At 44.9% G+C, this 20682-nt stretch overlaps 1 protein-coding gene across 7 annotated transcripts; it reads left to right on the top strand.

Annotated features, from left to right (window-relative positions):
* Positions 1–1242: 1242 nt before the first annotated feature.
* IL21R (interleukin 21 receptor) lies at positions 1243–19872 on the top strand. Of its 7 annotated transcripts, none has more exons than XM_035339447.1 (11): positions 1243–2158; positions 2712–2803; positions 3955–4027; positions 8176–8250; positions 10880–10985; positions 11655–11851; positions 12395–12543; positions 12981–13158; positions 14750–14846; positions 15654–15735; positions 18719–19872. In XM_035339447.1, exons 4-11 carry the CDS (start codon positions 8196–8198, stop codon positions 19625–19627), a joined length of 1773 nt encoding a protein of 590 aa, XP_035195338.1. In that variant the 5' UTR covers positions 1243–2158; positions 2712–2803; positions 3955–4027; positions 8176–8195; the 3' UTR covers positions 19628–19872. The 7 variants fall into 7 exon arrangements, with proteins under 7 accessions (XP_035195338.1, XP_035195341.1, XP_035195340.1 ...); XM_035339450.1 differs by lacking the exon at positions 1243–2158 and adding an exon at positions 2227–2274; XM_035339449.1 differs by lacking the exon at positions 1243–2158 and adding an exon at positions 2315–2537.
* Positions 19873–20682: the final 810 nt, after the last annotated feature.

The raw sequence follows: 20682 nt of genomic DNA, 5'->3' as shown, positions 1-20682 counted from the left end.
GAACGCTTTCTGCATAACCGAACACATACGCGTTTTGTATTCTGAGAGCAGAGGGGCAATTGTAACAGCAAGAGTTATCATTATAGTACCAATATAACGTGTGGCATGTCTTTGGTAGAGGGGTGGCTGTGTTAGACCTCTCCCATGGATTGTGGTAGGTGCCCTAAGGAGCTCCTACCTCGCTTGACGGTTCTGTGATGGATCAGCCACTCCCATGGTCCTATATGTGCTTGTACTGCACTGTATTAAGAGCAGGGCACTCAAAGCAGTGTGGTGTTTGTCCTCTGCTTGAAGGTGACTGAGTCAGTGACTAACATATCACTGGGACTTTCCTACTTGCTGCTGTTTCCCCAGCTCTTAGACATGGGGGAATTTGCCATAAGCTGAAGAGTTTGAGGTTGACTGCTTCTCTCCAGCTCAGCCACTGCTGGTTTCACTTGCAGTAAACCACCCACACAGCAACAAAAATTATAACAGAGTGCAGAAGTACTGGACTGCCTTTTGGGGGAAGAATTTCCACACCTGGCTCAGAGTTTTAATCAGCCCCATTTTTTTGTCCTAGTGCTGTACATGATTGCTGTGAAAACCAGCTCTGCACTGGCTGTGGTTTGCCCTGAAGATAGTATTCTTGGTCCATGGTGAGCAGCCAGCAGAGGTCTCAAGGAGATGGCTCTAGCAGGCTTAAGTTGTGTTGCATTCACTAACCAATACACACAACTGACAGGCTCTGGGCTTGAAAGTTATACAGGGCAGTTCATTTCTGGGGATTCTGCTCTCCCACTGTTTAGCAGAGGTGCTCCAAGAATACCTAGACTTCCCTAATGTTCCTATACCATGGCCTCATTCTGAGCTGTGGTGGGTCTTTACAACAGACTTTGCTGTCCTGAAGCAGCAGGAAGCTTCCCACTTCTGGTCAGATGACCATCTGTGTTCTCCAGTGTGAAGTGCCAAGACATTCACCTGCTGTCCATGTCTCTATTTTGCATGTTGTCTGCCATTGCTTCAACTTCTTGTTGCTCTTAGCACATCAATTTCCAGCTTCTGCACATGCACAGTGACCGGGTAAGCAATGTGGAAACTGGGCTGTGCAGGGTTACTCTTTGCTGATCACAGAACAGCAACCAGGGGATCCAAGCAGCTTCCTTATTCGAGCAAGAGCTTCACGCCACAGCCAAAGCCACAGTAGAGCATGGAATCCCCCAGTCCCTACATTTTGTAGGAACAGCCTTCAGATTCCTCTTCTTGCTGAGCATTGTAAAAGTTTACCAGTGCTGATTTGGATACAGATGTACTGATGTGACATGATTTCATTGCATTAGTCCCTGTACTCTAGTGGAGCCAATAATCCCGTGTTTTGGCCTTTTTAGCCTCAAATAAAATAGCTGCTATCTTCTGCCACCTTACAATGAACCCTTACCATCTTCAGAGCAAAACCACAGCTTCCAGCAATAGGGACAGTCCCAGGACGGATTCAGTAAGCCTTTTAGGTTCTCTGTGCAGAAATGTATTTTGAATTTTTGGAAACATTGGTTACTTTGGAACAGTCTGTTTCCATGAAAACCTTGCTTATCTCCAGTGTTGTTAATATGCCTCAATATATTGCAAGGTTCTTCTCATAAACTCTGCTTGTCTGTCCATCCCGCATACCTATCCCACTTTTTCTCCTAAGGACATAGTATGTCCCTGCCAATGATGTGAGGAGCTGCCAGTTGTGGTAGGACTGCATGGTCTGTGGGTTTGGGAATGAGCCAGCAATGCTATTGGAGTCTGTGCACTGACACGCAATCATCTGTAGCTTGTTGCTTGTCACATGGAGGCAGCATGCAGCATGAGCCATTAGCTTTTGCTTTGAAAGTGCTTCCACACTCACAAGTTGAAAGTAGCTGCTGTGTTTATCACCCTATTAGAGATACCAGAAGCTGTGCAAGGTACACAGGATTGCTGTACCCAGCCCAGGGTGTGGAAGGCCTGCTGCAAAAACTTGTGGCCAGGCAGCATGGGTGAGGCACCCTGATTTTTTACAGCTGTGGTAAAACAAAGATTCAAGAGGCTCAGGTGGGGCTCTCGCCATAAAAAGCTATATGCCAACAGCAAGCTGTGATGTTGGTGCATCACAGGAAGCAAAGAGAATATGCTGATGGATGTTGTCCCTAAATGGGTCAGTTTCTGCTAAACTGCATGAAAGGATCAGGGAGCTCTGCCAGCACTGGTGACTCAGGGGAACACTGTGAGAGCATGTGGACTTGCTGACCTCATGCAGGGACAGTGTCATTTGTAAGCACAAACACAGGGCATGGCCTGAAGTGACTCAGGACCAGCCTGAGACTGGCTGTGATAGGAGACGGTGAAGAGGCATACATCAGCTGAACAGACATGAAAAGGCTGATGCTCAGTTTGTGAAGCTGCAGGAGCCCTGCTGTGGGATGTAGCTCTGATAAACGTTTTCGGGGAGGGTCTATCTTATGGGGTATCCAGAGGGATTCAAGATCTCTGAGGAGAGTGGTGTGGAAGATATCTTGGAGGGAACATACTTTCCTGTACGCTGAATGTACACCAGGATCCAGTGTAGTAAAGCGAGAAGAGGGTTCTGGGCACATTCTTCACGGTGCAGATGAGGGTGATGGGTCTGAGGCTGAGCAGAGCTGTAGGTTTCTGTTCCAGATGGTCCGAGTGAGTTCACAGGCTCAGTCATTCCTGTTTCTGCTTACCAGCATATATCTGGTGATTTCCTAAGAGAAGATAACAAGCCTTTGTGTGCTCCCCTCCGTGTGAGCAAGATGTACGTAGTCACAGTTCTGTGAAGGTAAGCCCTTTTCCTCTGGCAGGAGCCAAAGCAATGTCCTCCTACTACAGCCTTAATGGAGAAGGTGTTCAGGCTTAATGCATGTTGGGGGGAAAATAAGAGGCTGAGCCCAATGTTGGTGGCTGTAAAGAAACAATCAGCAAAGGCAAAAGGGAGCCAGGAGGGCAGGGTGCTGGGGTCTGTGTGGGTGGCACTCAGCATTCCCCAGACTAAAAGCAATGTACTCCTCCTCTGTGCAGCATCCTGTGTCAGCTCGAAGGCCACCAGCTGGGGCTTTGTTGTTTTTCAACCTGCTGCTTTGCTGACTAACACCTCCGCATTCTGCCTGGCTCATTCATATTTTACCCCATTTCCTGAGCTTTGAGGTGGTTTCTTCTATTGCTTTCCCTTCCAGTAGAAAACTGTTACTCAGGCTTCAGCTGTTCTCCTGTCATTTTTGACTCATTGCTTATGGTAATTCATGATTATCTCCCTCCTAAATGTCACCAGCCAGTAAAGATGTCTTTGACTCTAGAATTGTAATACCTGGTCTTTATCTTTGAGGATTCTTTGGATATTGTTTTAATTCCACTGTGACAAGAATAAAAACAAAGGTAGTACTGATTGCGCAGATATTTTATCCACGTCATGAACTTGATAACTGGAAGTGTCACTAACTCTCCCTTCTAGAGAAATTGTTAGCTCTAATTGTTATTTCCTTTGTATTTTTTCTTTCTGATAAATACACATAGATGTTCTTCTTCTCGTCATGGTAGAATGATTTTGTCTCATCAATAACTCAGAATCTAGCAAAGCATTCCATGGTATGCCCTTTATACTTGCTGCTTGTTGAATATAGCTACTGTGGGATGTGCTGAGGTTACAGCTGAGTGCAAGCAGTTGCCTTGTATCTTGAATCAGCATAAATCCATGGCAACTGACAATCTTCAGGTCTATGTGCTTTACCTGGGGAGCTGGATTCAGCTGCTCTGAAGTACCATGGAACCTCAGGCATCTCCTGAGGTGCAGGGCAGACAGTGCAAAGTACCTCCAGAGCAATATGTTCTTGGAGATGATCACTGCACAGCGAGACCACTGACTTGCTTCATTCAGGTGATAACAGGTTATCAGGGCTTCTGGAGATGCTGCATTTATATCCTACATCATTACAGGTTGGATAGAGTGGATACAGCCACTGAGAGACCTGGTGGTTCACACTGTGCTGGGCTTCCCAGGACTGAAGAGGTAAGCATATCACAAGGATCACAGAAGGGAAACTGTACAGATCTAAATTTTGGCAGTCACTGAGGGATAAACTTCCTTAAATTAAAATGAACTCTCTTAAACAACTTCCAGCTGCCACTGCTTCCCTCTCTCAGGTCTAACAATTTACCTTCAAACCTGCCTCTGCTTCTGTGCCCCTAGACAATAAACACCTCAATGTCCCTGGCTCACCTCTTCAGTTTCCCGTTATGCTTAGCTGAGCCTTCGGTTCTGGGTGTGAGCTGGCCCCTGCTGGCAGAGCATCTGCTGTTGTGCTATACCAAGTCTTTGCATCTCCTGCTGCCGCATGGTGGGTACATGTTTTTTAGCTCATCATGTCTTGGAGGCTGAACACACAGCACAAGCACCCTGCACCCAGCTACTTTGTGCCCACTTCACTGCAGCTGTCTCCCTGGATTATTCCAGCTACTTGATCCTTACCCTCCTGCCACCTATGTTATATGTGCCAAGTCCCGTTCATAGTGCTGCTCCAATTCCTTTCCCCCTTGCCCAGGGGCACAAGGAGTATGCATTGTCTCCTTACGCCCCACTTGATGTGCTGAGAAGAATAGACCATCTTCCCTCAGCGGTAGCCTTCCAATCTGCAGACCTCCAGCCCAGCTACGAGCTGCAGGCATGGAGTTAGGGCAAAGGGAGAACCCACCACCTGTGCAGGAGCCAGACCACCTCCCTGCCAGTGGCGTGAGGGTTGGTGCTGTCTCAGGGGCCATTTTAGAGACAGGTGGTAGCAGACCAAAGCAGTACTTGGGTGCCTCGGATGTGGTACATACTGTACTATTTAGTCAGGTTTAACCATTTAATGCCTTGACACTGATACCTCACCACTGCAAGCCACTAATTCTATCAGCCCCACTGGTGACCTTTTAGATCTAAGACTTGTGAGTTTGTTTTATCTACTCTCCCACCTTTTTCTCACATAAGAGTAAGAGAGTAGAGCAATACAGTCATAAATGGTGTGTGGGTGTTTGGACCTGAATTCATTGCCTCCTCTGTGCTCACCACATCCTTCTATCGGCACAGTAATACTGATACAGTGCTGACGTCAACTGCCATCTCTCACTGTATATTCCAATACACTACAGCTCCCGGCTGCACACAAGTAGGCTTTACTCTGACTCAGTGCTGATGAGACACCTGCTTTCCAGCTCCCGCGCATGCAGTGTCTGCACTCACAGTAGTGATTTTGCCAGGCCAGCTGTGAAGATGTTGAAGGGCTGAAATGGACAGCTGAAAGGACGGGGAAAGGTAATGTCCATGTTCCCACCAAGTTTCCCTGCTGCCAGTTGGTTACTGCTTGATATCTGTGACTTCATTGTAAATCTTTTCTATCTCTGATGTGGCCCTGTGTCCCTGTTGCTTTAGCTTTGTGATTAGGTGGTAGTGTACGTTGATAATGAAGTTTTCAAGAAGAAAGCTTGCTTTTGTGTGTAGCTGGTGGACTGAGAGACTTCCCCAGGCCTTCCACTCCTTTTACTTGGTTGTAACTGTGACATTTATTTTCTCATGCTTGGAAATATCAAAATTATTTTTTTCTTACTTCACATAAACTGGACTCTTAGGCTCTTTTCCCTGTGGAAATTTGACAAGTGCGTATAGTTCTTGGACACATTTCAGATTGTGAGCTTAGACTGTATATATGTTTGGCAGCTTGTAGTACCCTACTTCCAGACCCTTAGAAAATTAATCTTAAATGAAAAAAAGAATCCAATCCTTCCTCTGCTGAAGAAGAGGAAGCAAACTGTCTGTCTTGGCTCACAGGGAGGCCAAGACTGTTGTGCATGGCAGTCTCAAACCAGCAACATTGAGACTGGGCTTCTGCAGCTGGTCACAGCACTAAGGGGACAATATTTCACTCAGTGGTCCCAGAGCTGATTCTGTGTTACAGTCTGTGAAAGGGCATGAAGGCCTGAGGAGGAACAGCAGTAGCTCTGGGGACTCTGCATTCTCTTGGCCCACCTGAGCAGGGTGCTGGCATCCTAGGCAGTGGGATCCCTGAATATTCTCAGTACAACAATGATTTTCTTGGCATTCTGCTGGTAGAAAGATGATTTTAAAAGGTAGTTGACAATTGCATAGCCCTGACTCTAGGACTGGTGACTTCTAGGCCTGTTCTAGACTCAGTGACCTGTTCATTTGGCACAGCTCTTCAATGAATGTGCTGCAAGAAACAGAGCTCTTAATGCTAAGAGGTCATGAGCAGATGCTGCATCAGCTGAGGAGGAGGCTGTCCATCTCCGAGGTGGTTGCTTTCATGATGCAGCCAGTCTTGGCATGGAGTTGGGTGAGCATGTTTCAGGTGGCATGACAACAGGGTGCCTTTCTCAAGGGAATGAGCCAAAGGAACTTGGAGAAGAGTTGTGGATAGATGCATTGGAGCATGGGTGTGGTTCAGCAGTGGGCTGTGCCTTAGTAATCAGGGACTGCATCACTGGAAGTAGTGGTAATTACAATAATTACTGTACAGAGAATTGGGACTAGAGGGGTCAGGAAAAGATGTTTTCTCAAGGATATGTACAGTGGCATTTAGGAAATGTACAGTGGCATCACAGAAATTTACAGTGGCAGCAGCAGCAGGACTGAGGTGCTGTCACCATGGCGTGTTTGTGGAGCCTCCTGAGTGAGCCCTGCTGATCTCATCTGTATGCTGTGGTGCCTTGAGAGCAAGTCTCAGTGCTCACATGGGTCTAAAAAGGGGCTTTTTGGTAGCTGCTAAATTTATTTTGCTTTCATTATTTGAGTAAATCTGGAAAATTTTTAAACACCACAAATATTCCCCAAGTAGGAGAGGCCTCACTGGCATTCTCTCTGCTGAGTGACTGGGTGTTTGCTGCTAGTAGTAGGGGAGGTGCAGGCACCCCAGAACCTGCACCAGGCCCTGACTGGAGCCCTGTGTATCACTCTGGTAACTGCAGCTTGCTGCCCATTCTTCACCCCTTACCTTTTTCACAGTTGCTTCTCTGCAACCCAGTGGGTTTTGCAGGGCTCTAGGACTTGTTGCTTGCAAGCATAGCTTGCAGCCAGCAGAGGGGCTCCTGTGGGTTCAGTCACTGACTTGCTGCTCTGTGGCAGGGCACATGGACCCTCCCTTCTGTCTGTGCGTCCTTGCAACTTGCTCCAATAGAATTACGTCCCAAAGCAGATTGCTTCTCCAAAGCCTTGTACCTATGTAGCCTAGCCCGTTTCAGAACACTGTGTTGAAACCTGTAGTGGGTACCAACAGACAATACTCTGTAGGGAGTTCATTTTAACTCATTCTGTGCATATCTATGTATTTCTATAAAAATTAAATACTGTGAAAACAGCCTTAATATTATGTGGCTTGAGGGCCTGGTGTGGCAGCGGGGGCTGTGGGCTGAGCAGTCATTTGTATGTGGTGCTGTTTCCTCATGCTGTTATAAACATTTGGCTGTCCCCTTCTCTGAAGACTTTCCTATAGGTTCTTTTCACCAAAATGTATCAAGCCAGTCTTCCCCTGAAAAGAGTGCTGTACTTAATTCTATTCTGTTTCACATGGGAGACTGTTATTTTTGTTTTATTTAGTCTGCCTTTATGGAGTCCATTAACTAGTTAGTCCATGCTTATTTAACAATGGAGGGAACAAATCAGTGAGTTCTCACAAACATTGCTCAGACACACAATAACATTCAGACTCTTATTGGACTAGTTCACTGTAAGGATGTTTAAGCCTGTTAAGGATGTTTAAGATGATTAAGCAATGTCGCTTCTAGTTGCAAGCCATTTCTAGTTGCAGGAAGCAGATGAAGAAAAAATGGGTTAGCATTTAACCCAAGTGTCTTCCTGTTGCATGGATAGACTGAAGCTGCAGTCACTTTGCAGCTTTCTTTGAGCACATGCTGCTGGCAAGGAGCAGAGACTTCACTGATCTGTTTTATGGCCAGTTGGCAGGACCCCAACCCCTAACTCTTAGTCCATGGGAGAAATGCACGTAGGAAAGCTGAGCTGCTGTGCCTAAATTAGGCACTTCACTTTTAGACATGTAAATGAAGGCTAGATTAATTCCACCTCAACCTCCAACACACATGAGCAGATGGCTGAGCTGAACTCTTCTTTTTTGTGTGTGTGTTTGGCTTTTCTTTGTTCTTTTCCAGGACATCCAGTCAGAACCAACATGAGGAACAAACTATGGCTCAAGAGTATTTCCTTCTTCCTTTTATTCCAGTACAGTAAGTTCCCAGGTGTATTTTCATAGCTGTACACCCACAGGCCTTATCTTTTTGGCTGTTAATGTAGGCTCTGCAGAGACACACAGGGCACGATAGTGCCATGGGACAACAAGCACAAGGCAGAGTACTAGTGGAGAGGGTTCTGTGGGAGAAGGAATTATGGGAAAGTCTTCATGGGGGCAGTGGAGGACAGATGGGAGAGGTTGCACAGCTGGGCGAGCTCAGCCAAACTGCATCCCACTCCAGGGAGCACCATCAATGAGGACGCTGCGGAGGTAGTGCTTGCCTTGCACTGAAATGTCTTCTGGTGAGATGGGCTTTGGGTCCCTCCCTAGAACATTTGCCACAGGGAAGGTTCTGGTGGCTGAGAGCTGGGTATCCATGGGACACATGCCCACTGTTGGCAGGCCAGCCAGAACAGTGAACCTCTCCTGCTCTGAACTCCTTTGCTCAGGACTGTGCTGTACAGATGGCCACTGCATCTTTCTTGATGATTTTTACCCACCATCCAAACTTCAGCTTGACTCAGAGCTGACTTTCTGAACATGTCAACTGGACAGAAAAAGGCAGTGACAAGAATGCCTGCAGGGAACACGTGCAAGTTTAACATTTCACATACTACTTCTAGACAGAGCCTTGGACCTGCTCCAAACTTGAATTAGCAGAAAAGATGAATTCAGATGTATATTTTGCTATACAGGGGCACTGTGATGTCTAGTCTGTATTTTGTGTAATACAAGCCAGGGAATTACCCTGTATATTCTCATTTTGGACCAGACTAGATCTTACTCTTAAAAGTAAAATCATTTGTTCTTTGTTTCTGAAACTGCCAAGAATGGAATTCATCCTAGATTTGACTGGGTGATTCTAACATATAATTAATTATTCCCTTACCAGTAAAAAGTTCACCTCTTCTAAATTTTGTTAGCAGATTCTTGCATAAAGAGATATGCTTGCAGCTTCCAGCTGCCTAGGAATAGTAGACCCTTAATTAATATCATAATAGCATAGAATGAGGCTAATTAGCAATACTTATTAGCTTATTAATACTTGCTGCCTTCTCTGAAGGAAAGCAGAGGTATTAGCCCCCTTTTTATAGAAGAGTAAAGTTACACTAAGGAAGAAAAAGTGTCTTGTTCTTGACTGGAATAAGAAGTGTCTGTACCAGGGGCCTCAGGAAGCCTGTTGAGGGCTCAAAATGAAAAGTTAAAATTGAAACAAAATGAAATTAATGAAAATTTCAGGACAAAATTCTGAAGTCAGAGTGAAATGAAAAAGTCAAAATGAAACAAAATAACAACCACATAATTTGAATCACATACAGTTTAATAAAACACGTGTACACACTTGGAGCCAGAGTCTGTTGCAAACATCCCCAAACTTCTGTCACCATCCTACCTCTTCAGGGATCTTGTATACAAATCTGAGTGCTGCTCAGAACTCACTTAGGGAAGCACTGTGTGCCCTGGTGCCATATGACTTGCAAGAAATTTTAGGGTGAGCAAAATCAGGGGAAAAGTTGGGCTTTGCTTTCCTATTAATTTACCCTGGCCTGGAATTAGGCTGCACCCTATACTAGACATACCTGCTGTGCATTGTTACTGTCAATTCAAAGACAATTTGTTTGTGAGTATTGTTATTTGATCTGGGGGGTGGAGCAGATGTTTCTGGTCCACAGAACACAGCCACATATTTTTTAATTAAAAACTACTACCCCTACCCTCCCTGTTAGAGAGTCCCTCCCCATCTTTCTTATGAGCTCCCTTTTGTAAGGCTGCAGCAAGGTCTCCCCAGAGTGCAGCTTCTCTAACAAGGCAAGCAGCAGAATGGCAAAGGCAGAAAAACTAACAAAAATTGCTGTTTTGTGACCACTTACAAACAAGCTAGTTTTCTTAATGACCATAGTGTTACTTCTACAATTGCCCCTCACATTCTCTTTAGCAGTCTGTTCCGGTTTATGTGATTGATAAATTGTGCCAATGTAGTATCAGAATGATTTATGGAAATTATAATAGCTAGAAATCTACAATATCTTTTTGCCAAAATTCCATGAAAAGCTTATTCCAAGTTTGTGGAGCTGGATATGAAAAGCATTGATGCTGCAGATATCAAGCTGTAGAAAACTGTAAACAGAGAGAACAGCACTTTTAAAATGTGCGAAGTACAATGAATGCTAGACTGGCAAAGGGCAGTTCTAAAAACTTAGGAAGTTATGCCATTAAAATTTTTTAATATGCTATTATTTCTGGTTGGGACACCTTGTCTTTTTTATGTGCTACATAAGCTAGGCCTCTTGCAGAAATAATACGCAACTCTGGTGCAGTGACTGTAAGAGGAGACAGAGATACATTTGAAAATTCAGCCACTTTGGGGGCATTTTCTGGTATTTCTGCGTGTAATTCACTGCAACAGCATTTAAAAAGATTTTTCTTTAACAATTACCTGGCTGTCAGTGACTCGCCTTCCTGCAGAGATGGAACACATCCGTACTCCACGACTGGAGATTTTCTGGGGTCTGGTGCAGTGGTCTGTTCTCTTCAGATGCAGTAGGAGCCCTGAGGGCTGTGTATGTTGATAAAAAGTTCTTCAGCATGAAAGCTGATATTGTTTTTTCTTTTCAAACCTACAGCTATGTGTTGTGAAAACCTCACTTGTTTTGTGGACTATGTACAGACCCTGTCCTGTATCCTGAGAAATGACCTGAGTGCCAGTTCATATAACCTTACTGCGACATGGTATGTCTTAGTAGGATGAGGCAGCAGGAACTTCTAACACCACTATAGTGCAGTGATGTCCTTCTGCTGTCTTCTTTAGGTAGAGTTCTCCTTCCTCCTGCCATGCTGATGTTCAATTTGTATCTCATACTCCAGTTGTCATCTGGCTTCTCCACTAGCAAAGAATCCCTGGTTCCTGCAGCCACTGACTGTGCTACTTGTTACTGATTGCAACACTGACTCTGGCTTCTTTGGCATTGTTTCCTCTCCTGTGCTGGGAATACCCTGCCCATTATTGTTTACAATGGGCTTCCACTTTTATGTGCTTGCAAGGTATCGTGCAACTTGTCCAAGCTTTGTATAGCTGCTGTTCTGCCCCAGCCAGGAAGTGGTTGCAGTCCTGGGCTGTGCAGCCCTAATGGTCAGCTTTTCTTTAAAGCTTTTATTTCCACAAACACTTCAATATCATTTTTCTGTTTCTCTCAGAAAGCTGCTGAGCTGAGCAAATAGAAAGGGGGAAAAAAAAAAAGAAAAAAGTCAATGTTCAAAGATCAATTTTTATTTGAACATGTTGCCTTTTTTTTTTTTTTTCTTATGAATTTCTTGTTGTTTTTTTTCAGCAACAGATTAGTCCAACTACATCATGTAATAGATGTGGACTACTTCCTTTGTTTTGTTTTGGTGTTTCAGGGTTCCTGAGGACAATCCAGAAAACACTGTGGCTGCCTGCAATCTCCTGCAATTGTCCAGGAACACCAGCCACACACAGTATATGTGCATTGTGGACATGACTGAACTCCTGGCAGATACCAAAGTCCAGGTGGATGTTACAGAGATAGCCAATAGGCGAAATGTGATTTCCAAAGGCTTTTATATGGTACAGAACAGTAAGTACAAAACTAGTTCCTGAGTCTATGTCCAGCTGCCAAGACAGTCTGGGAACAGAGTGAGCATGTCTGCCAAGGGTGGGGAGCTGTGTTCAGTGTGCACTCCTATACACAGAACTCTGTGATTTTACTGCTGTCATTGTGAACTAAAGAACACTTTATGCTGGAGGCTAAGCTTAGAGGTGGCCTAACTGTGCAAGTGACCATGACTACATGGAGACCTCCTGTGTGATGAGTAGAACAAGGTGCTCTACTTATCTCCCAGGAGTTATCAGCCCTTGTGATATTTCCTCCTGCTCCTTAGCTGATGAGAAAGTTCAGAAACAAGCAGCAGAGTCAGGAACAGGGAATGTTCAGAGCTGCTGAGGTGTGAGGCTCCGTGTACTGCTCAGGACTGCACACTCTGAGAGGATGGCCCACCACCACTGGGGCAGTTATGGTCCCTATTCACTCTGCCTTTCTGATACCACGCTGGGCCATGGTATCTCTCTTGTGTCTTCAGCAATGTAGCAAAGATTAACACCATTCTGTCTTCACCCACAGTCAAACCACAGCCTCCTTTCAATCTGACTGCTGTGTTCGCAGAGGGATATAATATTTCTTGGGAAACCATCTACCAGAATTCTTTCTACTTTTTGAATGAAGAGCTGGAATATCAGCTGCGTTATAAGAGAAGAACTGACACCTGGGAGGTAAGTGAAATGTCAGTTCACCATCAAGTAAGATGTGCCAGCAAAGAGGAGGCCAGCAGAAGCAGGACAGGAGCACTAGTGTGGAAGAAGGGTTCTAAGGGTTTTGAAAAGTTTGTCTTTGCTTGCCTGGACCAAAAACATGCAAAACTTAAAAAATAAAATAAAGATTTGAGAAGCAGAAGCTGTTTGAAAGGTACAAGATCCTGTGGGGAAGACTAGTAGTTCATTTGCTTCTTATGCTGTCCTTCATGGAAGGATCCCCCAAGGCCACAGGCTACTGACCAGCCAGAACATGGTGCCACAGAAATGGTGTGAAAGCAGAGAAATGGTATGAAAGCAGAAGGGATTCCTTTGCAGGGCTCCACACTGTGCAGCAGTGAGAGTAATATGGGAGTAGTCATTCCAGCCTCAACTATTTGGTGTTTAATTGTTCACAGACTCAGAAGACTAAATCTGTTCATGAAGATAAACGGACACTGGTGATCCTGCCACAGGAACTTCAGGGAAACACTGAGTATGAGTTCCAAGTGAGAGCCAGACCCCGAGAGGACACTGGCTACAGTGGATTTTGGAGTGAATGGAGTTCCCCGCTGACACTGAAAACCAACCCTACTGGTAGATACTAGATTTCCCTGCCCTTCCAGTTGATCCAACGTCAGAGAATGCTTCTAGAAATCAAATCTAATTAATTAGAGCAAAAGCTAAATAGTCTAGTAAAGGTTTGATTTATGGGTACATGAACCATAAGTTTGGGCAGGTATATGCTGTCTGTATTGATCTTACTGGGCTGCAAAGCCCACTTTACAGCTGTTGTGGTTTAAACCAGCAGGTAGTTAGCTAAGCACCACCCAGCCATTCAGTCACCCCTCACCCACACCACCCTCAGTGGGATGGGGGAGAGAATCAAGGCGGGGGGGGGGGGGGGTAAAAGCTTGTGGATTGAGATAAAGACAGCTTATTAGGACAGAAAAGAAAGAGAAATAATAATGATAATAGTAATAATATGCACAAAGCAAGTGATGCACAATGCAATTGCTCACCACCCGCTAACTGATGCCCAGGCTGTCTCTGAGCAGCAGTCCCTCTCCCCACACCGCAGACAGCCATCCCATATAAATGTTCAGCATTATATCACATGGTATGGAATATCTCTTTGGACAGTTTGGGTCAGATGTCCTGGCCCTGTCCTCCCAGTTCCTCATGCACCCCCAGCCTCCTCACTGGCATGAGAAGCTGAAAAGTTCTTGACTTACTGTAAGCATTGCTCTGCAACAATTAAAACATCAGCATGTTATCAACATTATTCTCATTCTAAATCCAAAACACAGTACCATACCAGCTAGAAGGAAAATTAACTCCATACTAGCTGAAACCAGGACAACAGCATGGGAGGAGGGTTTAGCAGGGCTGGCTGTACGTAGGTTTGTTGCCAATGCAGGAGTACAGCTTCTACCTTCCTTCACAGTGTCAGACTTCCAGGGTCCTCCTTGCAGCTTTCAGAAATAGGAAAGATCTAATGGAGGTACCTGCACTACTGGAGTTTTTTGTTGCCTTCAGCTGAGGGGAAAAAGAAGCCTGCTCTCAGGGCTAAGTTCCATATCTGGACTCCTACATTTGATGGTCGTGTTAGGCATGGGTGTTTCATTCAGTAGCCATTACTCCCACTCTGCAGGGATCTGCCGTATGCACAGAGGTACACTGGTGTTTGCCATGGTGGAACAGGCTCTGAAACCAAAGACTTTGTTCAAACAGAGGGGAGGGCAGAATGACTGTGGTCAATGTCAGCAGTGTATGCTGTGCTTCCCCACTCAAGCTGATCTGCAGCTCAAACAGAAATACTAAATGGTGCTGTGGTAGCAGGGTGATCACGGATCGCCTGTGGAGGTGTCCCTAAATCAAGAGAAGTCAGAAACACCAGGAGTCTTAGGAACAGTGAGCTGTTCTGCCCCAGTCATGTTTATTGTCAGCTGTCCTCTGGCCTGGCTGCCCCAGACTGATGGACAGCTCCTTTTGTTGGTGCAGTCTTCTCTAATCACCTTCGTTCATACGTGACTGCATGTACAGGGGGATGGGCCACAGGCCTCAGCATCCCTAAGAGAAAATCTGGGGTAGAAATTCAGGGTTTTCTCTCACCATCTGCTCCTTTATGGACCAAGGTCTATTTAAATGCAAGGTGAGTCTGAATGAACCCTGTCTCTTTCTCCAGCAGCGACACAGACAGCAGACATGGGATGGATGCTGTTGTTTGTTGTTGTCCTGGTGATCACTGCCTCAATCACAGCCTTTCTGGCCAAACATCAGAGGTAAGAGCCCTTAGGGAAGCTGGAGTAAATTCCCCCATTCTATTCTGCCAAAGATGGGGCATTCACATGCAGCCTTTTTTGCACCTTGTACAGTCATGCGCAGACACAGCTGTGGGCCTGTCAGGGCCAGCAAATTAAGGTTTCCATCCGGTATACTGCTAAGAGTGCCTTGCTTTTCTCTGGGGGCCTTGCTGCCATTCAGCCGTCTGGGTGGGACAGGACACTGGTGCATGGGGATTAAGTATAGGCCACCCATCCATCCTGGGCTGTTTTCCTGGTCCTGTCCATGCTCTGAAAATGCCCAGACAGGAGCAGCAGCCTGCCGCATTCCAAAGCTAATGCAATTCCCTCAGCGCAGTCATGGGGTCTCCCCCCTTTTTGGAAGGCCGTGTGCCCTTGCAGAGGGACAGTGTGCACCCTGCCACAGAGATGGTGCTGTGTTGGTGCAGCACGAGGGCTGGCACAGCCCATGGCTGCAGAACAAGCACATAAGGCAGAGTTCTGCCCTGTGGGTGCAGAGCACTAGCCAACCCAGCCTGAGGAAATGGCACCTCCAGCACTTGGTACTTTTCCAGACAGGAGAAAAAAATGGAGTGTGAGTATTTTTGTGCACAGGTTGTGGGGGCTGAGGCATCAGAGGCCTGGCTCACAAGAAAGGCCATTAGATGGCTCCAACAGCACAAGACATCCTTGAATCCCTATCCACTGATTTCAGTGATTTCAGCTGCTTGAATTGGCTCTGGAGATGCCTTGTTTTGGATCTGTAATGTGTGCTTAACCACAAAGCCTTTCTCTTTTCTCTTCCAGCTTGTGGAAGAAGATGGCTTGCATCCCAGACCCAGCTCCCTTTTTCAAACCACTTTACCTGGTGCATAATGGAGATTTCAAGGTATAAATGGGCTACATAAGTGAGTAGAGCACATGAAAAAAATAAACTAAAAGACCCAGTACTCTTTCCTGGGCAAGAGATTCTCATTAGGGCAGTAAGAGGAGAAAGCTGTCTCAAAGAAATGCCACATGGGTACAGATGAGGACCAGAGCCCAACAGTGTAGGTTCTGTGCTGGGAAGACCTTTATGCCAGGGTTGTGCTGCTCATTCCCTGTAGGTACAGTCTTAGCAGGTGAGCTGAGCTCATATTTGAACTGTGAAGTCTGAGGTTGTGAAGGGAATGGATAAAGGGATACCAGGACAGTAACTGGGATTCTTCCAAAACTCCAATTTCATGCTGCCATGAAGGGCATAGAGTAGACTTCACTGTAGAGCCAGATCTCCCAGTCCAGTCTCTGCAGTAACACAGGCTCAACATTAAGCTTTGTAGCTCTCTCTGGAGAGTCACTCATGCAGACAACAGATATGTTTATCATCCTGGAAAGGTGAGTAGAGCTCTGGGAGGCTTGTGTGACAACAATACTGTATGCCCAGTTGCCTCCCTATTAAGGAATAATCTTTGTGAAGTGAGCAACTTTGCCTAGCCCTCACAAATTCTCTTCTCATTTAACACCAGCCAAACTTGCTCATTTGACAAAGTGGCTTGTGAAGACCGCAGGGTTTGCTGGAGTTTTTACTTTTGTAAAAAAGTAAAAGAACATTGAGTATACATAGACATTCTTTGTATTAAACTGAAGAGCAACCCACAATGCCATTATCAAACAGTAAAGATACCGGCACATAAGTGCAGGCATCGTTGCCTCTTTCTGAACAAGTTCCTGTGGTTCCTGCTGATCAGCAGCACTGCTCAGAGATACTTCAGTGTCTGCTTTTTGTTTCTGCTTTTTCTTGGACACTGTTAGAGGGACACCAGCTGGGCCCTAATGATCTTCATGTACTTTCCCACTGTTGAATGGCTGACGTTTGCAATTGGGTTAAATAGCAAGTTTTGCATGTGCAGCGTTCAAGCTGAAGCCTGCAGTGATTGTTTCTTTTTCCTGCCTTCCTTTTTCAGCCCAGCTTCTCATATCTGTTTCCAAGGGGTACTTGCATCTGCCTCTGAGGACGCTGGCACTGGTTGTTATCAGAGAAAGGAGCAAGTACCAGGTGGATCCAGTGTAGGAATTCCTAATAGTCAAGGGATAGTGCTCATAGTGGAATTGAGGCTACCCTTGGACACCGATAGCCATGCTCCTGTCAGAGAATCCTGTTGCTTCACCATGCTCAGCAGGAATGATGCTACTGCTACTTTCTAATTAGGTCATTCAGTGCTGCTAGGAGGGAATGAGCATCAGTTACAATATTGCTAAAGCTAAGTTGTTTCTGAGAAATTTAATAAATTTGCAGAATAAAGCAGCAGTCGCCCACACAGCCACAGCACAAGATGCAGAGGGTGTCAAGAGGATGTGGCAACCTCAATAATATGTGAACAGTCATCATTATCAGCTGGCAAAACAAAAAACAAAACAAAACAACAACAAAAAAAATGATCTAAGGCTTATTCAATTGCATCCTGCGTGTATTAAAGCAAGTGTTTAGGAAACTTCTGTGAGTAATAATCACCAAATGACTATAGAAAAGCTTTACACAGAACAGTCCTGGATTGCACAGGTAACAGTGAAAATGTTAGAGAAAAGTTAAGACAGAAAAAGAGAAGGGAAAGCAGAGGAACACTGTTCACTCTTGTGTGTACATGAGTTCTTGCATTCATGTTGGGTGGGAATGTGCAAAGAATTGTCAAGAGAGTATAGTAAATATTCTGCTTGCTCAGTTCCAAGAGGGGGGTTTCCTGCTGTTTCTTTAAATAGCCATTTGCACATACAACCTTAATAAGAAGCTCTTTGCAGCTTATGTTAAAAATAAAATATACTTGGTGCTTTCTGCACATTGATTACTGTGGCAAAATCTATCTCTCATTCAGCACTCCATGTCAGAAGCCTTCACAGCATTTGTGAAGCTCAGTGTTATTACCTGTTTTATACACAGCAGAAAGTGTCACTTACAAGAGCCGTCACTCAGATCAGCCATCAGAAAAGCATCAGATAGGTCTTGGCTTCCAGTGCTGTGCCCATACTCTAAACTACACAGCCTTGCTAATAGGTCTTACTAGCATTCACTAGTGGCACACACCACAAGTTTACTGTGATCTGAATGATTCAGTGACTTCTTTGAAAAGAACAAAATCATACTCTGTTCTTAGGTCAAAGAAACCTAGAGGTGCCTTTACTCTCAGATGAAACTGAATGCAAGAGACTCATGATCTAAACATAACACATAGAACAAGGCAGAATGTAATGCTAATGGTGATACAGAAGGGCAAGATTCAATGTGTGACATTCCCGTCATTGAAATAAGTATTATCTGCACTAGGCAGTGGCTACAGCTCTTTGAGGTCCACAGCCCCTGCCAACCCCTGCTTCCTTCATGTCACTGTGAGGGAAAAGACTAGCCTGAGACACGGTCACAAAAAAAGATCTGGTGAAGCTTCGCCCTGACCCTCTTCCCAGGGTACTGCAAAGTGACAAAGTAGGGCTATGTGTGTTGACTGCAGATACAGCATGCAGAGGAAGTAACTAACTTTGCTTTCAGAGAGAGGCAGTTTCCTTGAGAAGAGACCCGGGGAGAACTGATGGGCTGGGAGGGGTATATCTGGCTGATGAGCCAAGAATGCTGCTACAGGCAGTGGCATTCTTTGCAGCATGGAGAAAACTGCAAAGCCCTGCCAATTTCTCAGAGCTAATTATTTTCAATTATTTGAGCCAGTTCTCCTGCAGCTGCCTGTGCCTGGTAATAACAGCATCTTGTTCCCTGCCATTTTGGAGGAGTCAGTGATTTTAGAGTTTGACTCTGCCTCTAAAAGCACAAGGTCTTTGGTAATTTCTGTGGAAACTCACACCTGATGCTACTAACCTCTCTCCCTCTCTCTGTACCTGTTTTTATGCAGAAGTGGGTTGGTACATCCCATACGAAAATGACCCTTGATTTCTTTGAATGGGGAATAGTCCTCCCGGAAGTCCTAGAAGTGTACAGCATGTGTCCTTCCAACAGTACCTCACAAGAGGAGATGAGTGAGCTAAAAAGAGATCTGCCTTCTAAGCCTTATGTGTCCTGCCTGACTACCCCAGGTCAGGATAGCCAGTCCCTGCTGTCCAGTGTGAACAGTAGCAGTGGGACTCAGGACCGGTCATATGGACATTTGTCTATTGACACTGTGACTGTAGCTGGCGAATTTACACCTTGTAACTGTCAATGCAACTGTAACCGTATGTACAGGGGACATGACCGTACCAGTGATGAAGACAGTGCTGGAGAAAACAGTTACCCCAAGGTTAACATTGATGATGAAGACAGAAAACTATCCAGTGACTTCCATCTGCCTGACTTGAGTACACAGGACAAAATACTTGCCTCAGGCTCTGTGTCCACAGACCACCTGAGGACAAGTGCCCCAGCCCACCAGAAAGTTGAAAGGGCTTTGGAAACAGGGATGGGAAGCATCCTAGAAGCCCTTTGCTTGCATCCTAATCAGTGGGATTTGGAAAATCCAGTTTCTCTACCTTCTCCTGATGGTGAAAGTGTTTCCTACAGTGAAGTCTCCTATGACTTTTTCCCTCACAGTGCAAGGCCTGGTGACAGTTATCCAATGGTCTGCCTAGATTTGGACACTATTGACAGTGGCTTTGCAGACTCAGACTGTGGGAGTCCAGTTGACTGTGAATTTGAGCAAAACAGTCAGACCAACAGTGGGTCCATTCCTCTTGAGCAGGAGGGAGAGGACTTTCCACGGAGCTATGTCAAGCAATGGGTCTCTCATCGCTCTGACGGCCCTGTCAATGGGACACAGACTAACTAAGGACTTGATGTTCCTTTGCAGATTGTAGGGCTTTTTCTATAGAGTGCCAGAAGCAAAATGTCAGCAAATTCAGAAGAAAAAAAAAAAGTTTACTTTGTGTAAGCTCTACTGCATACAACTGAAAACTATTAGGTCCATAGAAATGTAATGCCTATTTCTGTTGCCACATATCTTGTTAATGCTGTATCAAAAGTAACATAATTAATTTCTTATAAGCTTATAAAAAGTACAAAACTTTAAAGTAATTTTCCCTGGCATGACTTGAGTTTAGATGTACATGACACGTTTGTTATATTGATACTATTTTACCCTTTCTTAACAACGCAGGTATTGTTACATTTCCTAACACAATCCCCTTTAAACCCAGCTGTAATAGTTCATATTAATTATGAATTATAGCCATTCCTGTTCATGAGGTATAATCAAAACCAATTCTCATCATCAGAGAATGGTGTGTCCAAGAGACCAGTCATAACTCTGGTTTTAGAGGGACTTTGGTTTTGCAGGTAGAGTCCATAAATGAAGAGTCTTCAAAACATAATTCCAGATAAGTTCTTTCTACAAAGGCTTCCTACTGAATCAGCATCTCTCCCAGCATTTTCCAAGCACACTAACACTGAACTATTAACTGTAATTAACTAACTATAACAGCTGTTAGAGCTATGCAATAATTTCAGGAATGTTGTCCCACCTAGATATGCCTGCAACTCCATCTTCTGCCTTGGACCTGGTCTGCTGCAGTTAACAGGTCAGTAGCACAAAGCTTAATCAATTTCTGCTGGATCATAAAGCCAACCATGAAACTGCTAGTTGCACTGTAACTGATTATTTCCCTCTCATGTCTCTGTATGTCTGCTTAGGATAACTGTCTTAAAAGTTAATTCAATACTGATATTGAATGTGAACACCTACATCTTATGCAGGTATAGTGCTACTAATACAAGTACTGCTTGGCTGCAGAAGATCTTACACTGAGAGAACCTGTGTGATTAACAATATATGTTTCCAGTGCAGTAATAATCTGTTCTTGCTGTGATACCAATAAACTCTATTAT

This window comes from Oxyura jamaicensis, chromosome 14, assembly GCF_011077185.1.
Source record: "Oxyura jamaicensis isolate SHBP4307 breed ruddy duck chromosome 14, BPBGC_Ojam_1.0, whole genome shotgun sequence".
NCBI classification, from domain to species: Eukaryota; Metazoa; Chordata; class Aves; order Anseriformes; family Anatidae; genus Oxyura; species Oxyura jamaicensis.
This window is presented reverse-complemented; position numbering and strand designations above follow the sequence as displayed.

What these genes read in the sequence shown, in the direction of transcription:
- IL21R (XM_035339447.1), top strand. Translation starts at nt 8,196, where the DNA reads ATGAGGAACAAACTATGGCTCAAGAGTATTTCCTTCTTCCTTTTATTC. An exon ending in CTTCCTTTTATTCCAGTACA is followed by an intron (nt 8,251 to 10,879) that starts GTAAGTTCCCAG and finishes TCAAACCTACAG; the next exon opens with CTATGTGTTGTGAAAACCTC. An exon ending in CTTTTATATGGTACAGAACA is followed by an intron (nt 11,852 to 12,394) that starts GTAAGTACAAAA and finishes CTTCACCCACAG; the next exon opens with TCAAACCACAGCCTCCTTTC.